The sequence below is a fragment of the Miscanthus floridulus genome, chromosome 16, assembly GCF_019320115.1.
Source record: "Miscanthus floridulus cultivar M001 chromosome 16, ASM1932011v1, whole genome shotgun sequence".
Taxonomy (NCBI): Eukaryota; Viridiplantae; Streptophyta; class Magnoliopsida; order Poales; family Poaceae; genus Miscanthus; species Miscanthus floridulus.
The window spans coordinates 68366334-68378398 of NC_089595.1; the positions used below are offsets into that span (position 1 = coordinate 68366334).

At 53.9% G+C, this 12065-nt stretch overlaps 1 protein-coding gene across 1 annotated transcript; it reads left to right on the forward strand.

The window, feature by feature from the left end:
* Nucleotides 1-2366: 2366 nt before the first annotated feature.
* On the forward strand, nt 2367-2669 carry LOC136510787 (uncharacterized). Its single transcript, XM_066505126.1, has one exon. The coding sequence runs from the start codon at nt 2367-2369 to the stop codon at nt 2667-2669; it is 303 nt and encodes a 100-aa protein (XP_066361223.1).
* The last annotated feature ends 9396 nt before the right edge of the window (nt 2670-12065 follow it).

The window sequence follows — 12065 nt, forward strand, 5'->3', positions numbered from 1 at the left end:
GAACCCATGGGACCTCAAAAACTACCAACAGAAGGCTGGTGAAACCCTCTATGGGTACATCCGGCACTTCTCCTGGCAATGCAATGAGCTACCTAGCGTTGCTAACGCCAACATTATAGGAGCTTTTCTGTCTGGGACTACCTGCAAGTCTCTGGTTCATAAGCTGGGATGCAAGGGCCCGTGAACCACCAAGGAACTCCTAGACATCGCCACCGGCCATGCCTCGGGCGAGGAAGCGGTCGGAGCCATCTCTGATCGCCTCGATGGCAAGGCGAGGCAAGACGAGGACGCCAGCGAAGGCACCTTCAATTGTCCCACCAAAAAGAAGAACAAGAAGCAATGGTGTGAGGGTTCGCTCGTGGCCACCACTGACCGTAGGGGTGGTCGGAAGCCCACGGAGGGCACTCCGAACCATTTCAAAAAGGGACAATTGGCCACGGGACATGCCAAATGAGCACCGACGGCTGGTGGACACCCCAAATCCGCAAAGTTGCTGTTGGACACTATGTTTCCACTTTGAATTGCTAGAAGACACCGCGCCCGGTTTCAGCCAAGAAAGGTGATGATTTGCCCAAATTGCCCTTGGCCCAACTGGTCAGCCCATTCTTCTTCCTCCCCCTTTCTTTCTCTGTGCCAGCCGTCGGCCTCCCGCCGTTGAAGGAGAAACGGAGGAGAGGGCGCCGGCAGCAAGGTGAGCTCTGCACAGACGCGTCATGAATTTGGGGGCAAAGGAGGCGCCGGAGCCCGCTGTTCCTGGCCAGAGGAGGCTTCCCGGCCGCGGTGGCGCACACTTGCGCCCATGAGGCCATGGCGGAGCCGCAGCTCGCACGCGCGCCCATGAGGCCGCAGCGGAGCTGCTGCTCACACACGCCGGCGAGGCCATGGCAGAGCCGCAGCTCGCACGCGTGCCCATGAGGCCGTGCGGACCGGCTGCTCGCCCGTGCCGGCGAGGCCGCGGCGGAGCTGCTGCTCGTGTGCCTGCCCGCGAGGCCACGGCGAAGCTGCTACTCATGCGCCCACGAGGACGCGGCGGAGCTGCTACTCGCATGCGTGCCTGCGAGGCCGCGACGGACCGGCTGGTCACGCGCGCCGGCGAGGCCGTGGCAGAGCGGCTGCTCGCATGCGCCCACGAGGCCACAGCGGAGCTGCTGCTTGCGAGCGCCGCCATGCGTGGCCAGCTCAACGGCGGTGCACGGCGCGGCTAGTTCGGGAGCGGCCAGCGTGCTCCCGTAGAGCTACTCAACTCGGCTGGAGGTGGTCCGGTAGCCACAGGCACTAGCGGCTACGACCGCGTCCTCGCCGCGACGGGCTAGCACCGGCGGCGGCGACCGGGGAGGAGAGGCGTGGGAGCTGCGATGCGCCGATAGGGAGGCATGGTGCGGTTGTATAGAGGAAGGGCGCAGCAGCAGGGCGACGGTGTGAGCTCGACGGCCAGCGGCAGCGAGGGTGGGTTCGTCTGGGAGGCTGTCTGGCTCGCTGACGAGGACCGCGTCGCGGCGGATGGAATGGGCTGACCAGTTGGCCCAAGGGCAATTTGGGCAAATCATCACTTTTCTTGGCTAAAACTAGGGCGCGGTGTCTTCTGGCAATTCAAAGTGGAAACACAGTGTCCAGCAGCAACTTTGCTGATTTGGGGTGTCCACCAGCCGTCAGTGCTCATTTGGCATGTCCCGTGGTCAATTGTCCCTTTCAAAAAACTGCTTGAGGGGCCATGCCCAAACCATGCCTTCCCAGTCAAGCATATGTACAAGGATTGTAGCCTTATGCGGCGGTTCTTGTCTAGAGGCTCCAACAAAGGGGAGCACAGAAAGGACCCTGACCCCACCATAGACGATGCCAAGGAGAAAGACAATTGCTTTCTAATGCTGGATGGTTGCCTCATGATCTTTGAGGAGGATCGACGGCCTACGACTCCAAACACCATCAGAAGGTCGCATGTCGCGAGGTCTATATGACCGAACTGGCCACACCTGCCTTCCTCCGATGGTCTAAGTCTGACATAACCTTCGATCAGACCGACCACTCAGAGAGCATCCTGCATCTGGGGAGATATCCGCTCATGGTTGACCTAATCGTTGGTACGAAGTGACTCACCAAAATATTGATGGATGGAGGCAGCAGCCTCAACATCATGTATGCCAAGACGCTCGACGAAATGGGCATCGACCGGACGCACGTCTGCCCAACCAGAGCACCTTTCCACAGCATCGTGCCTAGAGAGTAGGCCATGCCACTTGGGGCAGATCGATCTACCCATTACCTATAGGGATCCATCCAATTATAGGACGGAAACCCTCACCTTCGAGGTCATCGGGTTCCTTGGAACCTACCACGCCATCCTAGGACGTCCATGCTACGTGAAGTTCATGGCTGTCCCCAACTGTACATACCTCAAGCTAAAAATACTGGGCCCTGATAGGATTATCACCGTCCGCACCTCCTTCCAGCGTGCCTATGAGTGCAAGGTCGAGTGCTGCGATCACGCCACAACAATCATCGCCTCCGGAGAGCTCGCCACCATCAAGAAGGAGGTCACCAAAGAAGCGCCCGACCCCATGAAGTCGACCGGGTCTTTCGAGCCTATGGAGGGCTCTAAAGAGGTCCTCATAGATCTCAGCAGCCCTAACGGCAAGGTGGTGCACATTGGCATCGCGCTTTCCTCTAAATAGAAAAACGCGCTTGTCGACTTCCTCCATGCCAACAAAGATATCTTTGCATAAAAACCCTTGGACATGCCTGGCATCCCGAGGGAAGTCACCGAGCACACCTTGAAGATCCATTCAGGCTCCAAGCCGGTGAAACAGCGCTTGTGTCGCTTCAATGAAGGGAAACGCATGACCATCGGGGAAGAGACCACAAAGCTTTTGGAGGCTGGATTCATCAAGGAGGTGCACCACCCAGAGTGGTTGGCCAATCTCATTCTTCTATGAAAAAAGAGTGGGAAATGGAGGATGTGTGTTGACTATACGGGTCTCAACAAAGCGTGCCCAAAGGATATATTTCCTTTGCCGCGCATAGACCAGATAGTTGATTCTACCTCGGGGTGCAAAACCCTCTACTTCCTTGATGCGTACTCTGGGTACCATCAAATTGTGATGAAAGAATCTGACCAGCTCGTGACATCTTTCATCACCCCCTTCAGATCATTCTGCTACATCACAATGTCGTTCGGTCTGAACAACACTGGGGCTACATACCAGCATTGTATGCTCAAGTGTTTTGGGGACCTCATTGGGTGAACCGTTGAGGTCTACGTGGACGACATCGTGGTCAAATCCAAACAGGCCGACCACCTTGTAGCCAATCTTGAGTAGACCTTTGCAAAACTCCAAGCAAATGGCATCAAACTCAATCCCGACAAGTGTGTTTTTGGGGTCCTAAGGGGCTTGTTGCTTGGTTTTATCATCTCTGAGCGTGGCATTGAGGCCAACCCAGAGAAGATCTTAGCTATCACAAGGATGGGTTTGATTCAGAATATAAAGGGGGCATAGCGAGTTATAGGGTGCCTCACCGCATTAGCCACTTCATCTCACGCCTCGGTGAATGAGGTCTCCCCCTTTATCGACTTCTGAAGAAGGCTGATCACTTCGAATGGACGTTTGAGGCCTAGAAAGCACTTGACATGGTTAAGCAGCTCCTAACAAAGGCCCCAGTCCTGGTTCCTCCCATCGAGGGAGAACACCTTCTGCTATACATCGTGGCCACCACACAAGTGATCAGCGCCGCCCTAGTAGTGGAGCGGGAAGAAGAGGGGGCACACCCCCAAAGTACAGTGCCCTATGTATTTCGTCAGCGAGGTCCTATCTGACTCGAAGACCCGCTACCCCCAAATCTAGAAGCTTTTGTATGCTATCCTCATCACTAGGAGGAAGCTATGCCACTACTTTGAGTCACATCTAGTGACGGTCTTGACGTCCTTCCCCCTCGGCAAGGTCACCCAAAACTAAGATGCCATGGGAAGAATTGTGAAATGGGCGATTGAACTAATGGGGCAGGGCATTACGTATGCCTCCCGGATAGCCATCAAGTCCCAAATGTTGGCTAATTTCATCGTGGAATGGAACGAGGTCCAAATGCCACCAGTAGTCGTCGATCAAGAGTACTGGATGATGTACTTCGACGGATCATTAATGAAGAAGGGCACCGATGTGGGTCTGGTCTTCATGTCACCCCTCAGGGTACGCATGAGGTACATGGTCCATCTCCATTTCCCCTCCTCCAATAATATGGCTGAATATGAGGAGCTTGTTAATGGCCTATGCATTGCCATCAAGCTGGGCGTTTGATGAATCGATGTTCGAGGAGATTCCTAGCTGGTCGTCGACCAGGTCATGAAGGAGTCAAACTACCATGATGCTAAGATGGCCACGTACTGCCAAGAAGTCTACCGGTTGGAGGGCAAGTTTGATGGCCTTGAACTCAATCACATCCAGAGGCGTCTCAACAAGGCAGCTGACGCACTTGCGAAATCTACATCCGGCCAAGAGCCGATGCCAACAGGCGTCTTCGCTAGTGACCAGTACAAGCCCTCAGTTCGCTACAAGGAGTCAAAAACAGGGCAGCAAAGGTCCGTCCAATCCCAACCTAGGGTCCGAACAACCATCAGCTACATCCGGCTCTGAAGTCATGGAGCTCGAAGAGGATCCAGCGATAGAGCCCGACCCTCTGGTCGACTGGAGAACACTCTACCTCGACTACCTCCTCTGTGACACACTATCAATAGATAGGACGGAGGTCTGACGTCTCTCACGTCATGCCAAGTCCTTTGTTCTTGTGGAGGGCGAACTCTACAAACGAGGCCACACCGAGATCCTGCAGTGCTACATCCCCTTCAAACAGGGGAAGCATTTGCTGAGCGATATCCATGGTGGGGTCTATGGTTACCATGCCATGCCCAGAACCCTAGTCGGAAACGCATTCCAACAGGGCTTCTACTGGCCTACCATGGAAGCCGATGCCGAGCAAATCGTACGCACCTACAAAGGGTGCTAGTACTATGCTTGGCAAACTCACCTTCTGGCCCAAGCACTCTAGATGATCCCCATCACCTGGCCATTCATGGTCTAGGGACTCGATCTAGTTGGACCACTCAAAAAGGCGCCTGGAGGCTATACTCACTTGCTTGTCACCATTGACAAGTTTACAAAATGGATAGAAGCTCGGCCGATCTCCGTGATCAAATCCGAGCAGGCTGTGCTGTTCTTCCTCGACATCGTCCATCGCTTCGGAGTCCCGAACTCCATCATCATGGACAATAGCACATAGTTCACTGGGAAGAAGTTCCCCCGATTTTGCGATGAACATCACATCCACATCGACTGGGCTTCTGTAGGACACCCCAAACGAATGGGTAGGTGGAACGCACGAACGACATGGAACTACAAGGCCTCGAACCTAGGATCTTCAACCGGTTGGACAAATTTGGCGCACGCTGGGTCGCTGAACTTCCTTCAGTACTCTAGAGCCTAAGGACAACCCCCAGTCGAGCCACCGGCTACACACCCTTCTTCTTGGTCTATGGTTCCGAGGCTATCCTCCCAATTGACCTCGACTATGGAGCACCAAGGATCAGGGCATACGATGAACAAGGAGCCAAGGCATCCCATGAGGATGCCATCGACTAGCTAGACGAAGCACACAACATTGCCCTCTTCTGTTCGGCCAAGTACCAATAGGCGTTGTGATGGTACCATAGCCGATGGGTGCGAGGCCAAGCCTTCAACGTGAGGGACCTAGTCCTCCACCTTGTACAGAGCAACAAGGACCGCCACAAGCTCTCCCCACCATGGGAAGGACCATATGTTGTCGTGGAGGTACTCCAACCAGGCACTTATAAGCTAAAAACCATCGACGGTGAGGTCTTCACTAATGCCTGGAACATTGAGCAGCTATGTCGCTTTTACCCCTAAATAAACGCATACTTTCTCTGATCTGTTTCGTTATCAAATCCCCTATCCTTTGTGACATCCGACCCCTGCAATGGCGAGGGGTCGGGTCTCACCCAGGGGCTGGTATGAGTGTATTTACCTTGCAAACATTCTCTATGTCAGCCTCTCTTTCTCATGTTGATGCCTAGGAGCTAGGTTTTTGGGAACAAGCTCTGAGTATAACTGGTTGGACTGTGAGAAACCTACGCCCCAGTGGCTATGGCACATTTGATCACCAGCGTGATCAGAACTGGCTCGCCCGCACTCCAAGCTTTTATGGCCTTAACAACAGAAAGGGTCGGAACACGCTAAACCTCTCTATAGAAAGAAGGGAGGGAAGAGCTGAAAAGCTATTTGATGTAACGAAATTTGAGAACTTGTCCATTTTTGCATAAGTTCATCGCTTGGCTTATTTTCCCAACTAAATTCTTGTGCGAGATACTCTCGTCCTCTACTCCCATAGGAAAATCTTGTCTCAACAGGAAACACAAGTTGACCGGACAGCTTGGCCACTGCCGAACCCACCACACTTACCATCAAGGTAAAACCGGTTCCTAGGTTGATCGGATGGCTCAAGACCGTGGCCGAAAGATAAGCATTCTCACTTGCTTACTTTACGTATTAATTTCATTACCGAGCTTCTGACCCCAGTGACGGCTGAGGGTCAGGAATTGCTCGGGGGCTGGCAAGGGTGTCTATTCGCTAGACATTCTCTTTGCCTAGCCCCTCCTTAGGTTTAAAAAACCGAAGGCACAGTGTGCGGGCACAAACTTTGAGTAGGCCTGGTTTGACCGCTAGGACCCTACGACCGGTGGCTATGACGTTTTGGTCCACCAGCACGATCAGAGCTCTTGTCTCTGCACTCCAAACCTTAGTCTCCACCTTCATGAGAAGGATTTGGAGGGGCCTACCTATAGAATCTCCATCAGGGAGAGGTTATCAGGTCACCCAAATCGATTGAACGGCTTGGGCCGCTACCAAATGACAGATACTGATGAATGGGAGTCTCATGCACTGTATGCCAGACATCGAACCCAAACCCTGCATGGACATATCTGGTAAAGAGCTCCTAGAACCCGTCACTCGTGCCATCGAGGTAACATTATCGACCCCTATTTTTTCTTAAACTATGATCATTTATACATTCGTCTATTCAATCATCTCGTACATCTGAGCATTACACACGTAGTTGCTACCTCACAATGCTTCGAGTCGCGTCACGAAGTAGAAGTCATCCCATTCGATGTGAACGGTGATCGACTGAGGTTCGAAGGCCAGCTCGTGAAGGGCTCAAGGCCGCCTCATGTCAAACAGAGCTAGGGGAGAAAAACCGAGATGAGCCCTAGTGGCCTTGCCCGACCCCGCTTAGAAGCAGATAGGGACATCTCGACCCTTCTCGTTCGATTCTAACCTCGAGCCAAAACCACAGAATCTCCATCGAGGAGAGGCCAATGGGCCACCTGAGCCTATCGAACGGCTCAGGCATCTACCAAGGGGCAGGTTAAGAAGTAGTGGAATGCCACATGAGGGCTCTACCGACCCCATTAGTGGATGATAGACCCGGATTCCACTCAAACATGCCTGTTAGCAAGCTCACTGAGCACGACACTCGAGCTGTCGTGGCAAGTGTCATTAGCTCAGGCCCTCCGGTTATGGAAACTGAGGATGGGCCTCTAGTTGCGGAAACCAAGGATGGGGGTGACGCAGGACTCATGGCCGACCCCTACCTAACCCCATGGGGCTTGAGGGCTCGAGCCACCTGATCCTAGATCGAAAGGTCATGGTTCAAAGGGCGAATCGTGGAAGGCCCAAGGCCACCTCATGTCAAACAAAGAGCCAGGGGGGAAAATGCAGATGAGCCTTAGTGGCCTATGCCCGTCCTGCTTAGAAGTGGACAAGGTCGTCTCAACCTTCTTGTTTGATCCTAGCCTCTAGCTGAGCCCATAGAATCCCCATTGAGGGGGAATCTGTTGGACGGCGGGTTAAGGAGCAACAGAATGCACCCTAAGGGCTTTGCCGATCCCGCCACAAGTGACAGAACTGGATCCTGTTCGAACATGCCCGCTAGCGAGCTCACCGAGGACATCACTTGAGCCATCGAGGTAGGTGGCGTTAACTCATCCCCTCCGATTGCGAAAATCGTGGATGGGGCGACAGTCACAAAAATGAGCCAACCCTTGAGCGAATCCCCGCCATGTGTGGGGGCTCGAGGAAGATTGGACTTACAAGGAGACCTAACGCACGGTCGCAGAATAATAGCTAACATACTAGGGCGAGGGTACGTGCGAATACAAGAGATGCATTCTCCTAAGTTTCGCTATCCTCCCCTCGATTTTTAGTGACATTCGACCCCAACAGTGGCAAAGGGGCGGATCTCACTCGGGCGTTGATAAAGGTATAAGTATACCTTTTCTAAAATAGTCGCCGCATAAGATCTCTTCCTCACGTTAAGCCTAGTGGCAAAGTTAGCGGAAATGAATAAACTATGTGTGCCTATTGAACCGCAAAAAATCTATGCCTCGACGGCTATGGTATCATTGCTCACCAGCGTGATTCGAAGTTTTTTCCTCTTCACCTCGAGCCCTACGGTCTTAACAAATGGAGGGGTCAGAATGCGTGAGAATTTCTTTCGCACATAAAAAGGGAAGAAAAACAAGTTCAATCAAACAAATCAAATAAAATAGTTACAAAATTGTTTTCATGATAGATAAGGATTGACACTTGTTCACGGGTTACAAAAACGCATATCCAGCCTATCTAACTAACTACCCCCTCTAGGGGAGAACTATATATTCAACCTTGTTCACCAGGTTCCGCGCGACAGGAGCCATCGCCTTCTCTATTTCATCCAACTCAGAGGCTTCGCTACCAGGCGCGAAGCCAAGGCTCATTGTCTCCAAGTCGATACTGTCAGCATAGTCAGAGTGGGTGATGGCGAAGGCTTGGGTAATCCCAGAGCGAAGAGCTTCCCTCTCAAGCTAGCGCACCCATGCCGTGATTTCTACGGCAGCAGAGGCCGCAAGCGAGCTAGTTCCCTCCGGCCGCGCCACCTCTAGGTCATCAAAGACCACCCTGACGGCAGCATGCAGGAGATCATGCTCATTGCTCTCCACCTCAAGGATCCCCCGTGCCTTGGCAAGCTCCATGACTAGTCTGGCAGAGATGCTCTCGGCCTCAAGCCTTTGGGCTATCGTGGTTCTAAGATCGACCCAGAGGGACCTCTTTGATGAGGCGCCCGGTGAACTTTGGCAAGGGGACGGCTGCATTATTCTTGACATAGAACCAATGCGAATGCCACCCCTTGTTGGAGGTCGACAGAGGCATCGATGGGTACTCGCTGACCTAGTTGTTACATAGTTGAATGCTGGTGCATCCCATCTGCACATTCAACTCCTGCTTCTTCTCCCGCTTCTTTAGGAGGGTGACGGCAAAGAAGTACCACCACAGGTCGAAGTGGGGACTAATCCCCAGAAACCCCTCACATAGGGCGACGAATGTCGCAATGTGTTGGATTCCATTAGGATTAAGATGCTGCAGCTCCACCTTGTAGTAGTGCAGCAAGCCCCGAAGAAACTTATGGGTGGGTGCAGTGAATCCCCGCTCATGGAAGTGAGCGAAGGATACGATATACCTGCCAGGCAATGATGGCATGTCCTCATCGCCGAGCAGCCGCCACTCCTCAACGACAGTCTATGCGCAAAGAAGGCCACGGCGAACAAGGCCCTCTAGGCGCTGAAGGGTGATATCATATTTGCACCATGGCTCCATTGAATGATTGGGGTGGGTGGATGCGAACTTGACGGTGGCTGAGATGCAGATGCAGGAGGCTTAGGTGATTGGCGGCGAAGGTTGTAGATGCGAAGGCAAGGAGGCAATGTGCGAAACCCTAGGGGCGAACCCTTTGGTTTTATAGGGGTGATAGATGCAAGGAAGGCAAACGTCCACCTAGATCTCCGTGCCTACCACGATTTGCCACCATGTCACCACACAGAATATGCGTCCCTAATCCCTATCATTTCTCTCCAAAATCACGCCGGATGTTTTGGCTCCTCGGGCAGACTAGGACTCTTTACCAGCAAAAGGATACAGGTAAAAAAGCGTTCCTCTAGCCATCCCAAGGCACCCTTATGACAGAAGGATGGGCCCATGATTGGCCAAACTCAGGCGCACAAGCTCCACGAGGGTCTTGGTCCACGATCGAGTCTTAGCCGAGCTGACTCTAATCGGATCCCTACGAATGGGATGTCAGGATCCCAATTAAGCTATCTGGCTAAATAACCACCAAATCTCATGACCATACCTACAGAGGGTCCAACTTTGCCAAAAAAGAAATTGCATCTTCAGGGCACGTCATGGGCGACAATGGAGGTCCAGGGCTCTTAGAATCCTCTCTTTCAGAAAAAACCCTCCAAAGGAGTATCCTACTCCTCCACAGGCTCAGGGGCTACACCCACCGAGTGCACTCGCATGCACACGCTGGCAAGTCAAAAATCCCCCAAGCGATTCTGCTCGAATCACCCGAGGGCTCGGGGGATACTGTTGGGGACCAATATTAGGGTACCCAAAGAGGAGGAGCTAACAACCGTTGAACACTGACTCATCCACACAATCAAGAGCATGACTACATCGCTTACCAGGTCACCCCTTGTCCATCCACCAGGACCATGGGCCCCACCACAAGCTGACTCCGCCTCGCCCGACGTCCGAAGGTTGGCTCTACCTTGCCTGACGTTCGAGGGCTAGCTCCAACTCGCCTGACGTCTGAGAGCAGACTCTGCCTTGCCCAACATCTGGGGGCCGGCTCTGCCTCACCCGACGTCTAGGGGCTAGCTCCGCCTAGCTCGATGTCTGAGGGCAGACACCGCCTCACCCGACATCTAGGGGCTGGCTCCACCTCACCCGACGTCCGGGGGTTGGCTCCGCCTCGTCCGACGTCTGGGGGCTGGCTCCGCCTCACCCGACGTCCAGGGGCTGGCTCCGCCTCGCCCGACATCGAAGGGCTAGCTCTGCCTCACCCGATGTCTAGGGGCTAGCTCTGCCATGCCCGATGTTTGAGGGTAGACTCTACCTCACCCGACGTCCAGGGCTAGCTCCTCCGCACCCGATGTCTAGGGGCAGACTCTGCCTCGCCTAACATCTGGGAGCTGTCTCGGCCTCGCCCGGTGTCCGAGGGCTGGCTCCACCTCGCTCGACATCTAGGGGCAGACTCCGCCTTGCCCAACGTCCGGGGGCGAGCTCCGCTTCGCTCGATGTCTGAGGGCAGACTTCGCCTCGCTCGATGTCCGAGGGCAGACCCTACCTCGCCTGACCCCCAAGGGCTGGCTCCGCCTCACCTAACGTCCGTGGGCAGGCTCCATCTCGCCCGACCCCCAGGGGCTAGCTCTGCCTCGCCCGACGTCTGGGGTAAACTCTGCCTCACCCGATGTCTGAGGGCAGGCTCCATCTCGCCCAACGTCAGCACAGGGCTCCTTCATAACTACGTGCGCAGATAAGGCAGGACACTCAAGTCAACCGTAATACCGAGGACCCTACCCTGCACCATACCGTGCATGCCTATAGGAAAGTACTGACAAGATATGACAAGACGGCCGCTGTAAGGCCCTTCTAGGCATATCAGAGCCCGAACAGTGTTGTAGGCGTCGACATTTATTTTACAGTGTTGTGGGTGCCGCCATTAGGCCCTAGGGCATAGATCCTGATGGTACCATATGACAACCACTATGGTCCAAGAGGAGACTCGCGTCCACTATAGTGATGGACGTGTAGTCACTGCGTCGTCCGTTCCCCATAGGGTTACGGATCGACACCCTGGTCCGTCGCACCGCCAACCATGGCGGGATGGGACGTGACCACTTGCTGATCATACCAGAGTGTGGCATCATCAACAGACAAATGCTCAGCATGGAGCCATCCCTGGCACCATCTGCTGTGTTAGCTAGGCTGGCTCAGAGGAAAAGGAAGACCCGGCACCTTCGAAGGACTTTTTTGGCATCTGGTTTTTCTCCTTTCTCCCATCTATAATCCTTGCTTTCCCTTGGTCTATAAAAGGGAAAGCAGGGCACCCCACTAAGGGGATGGATCAATAGAACACACTAGGCATCTCATCACACATAGCCGAGTAGCAACCAAGCTCTCAGC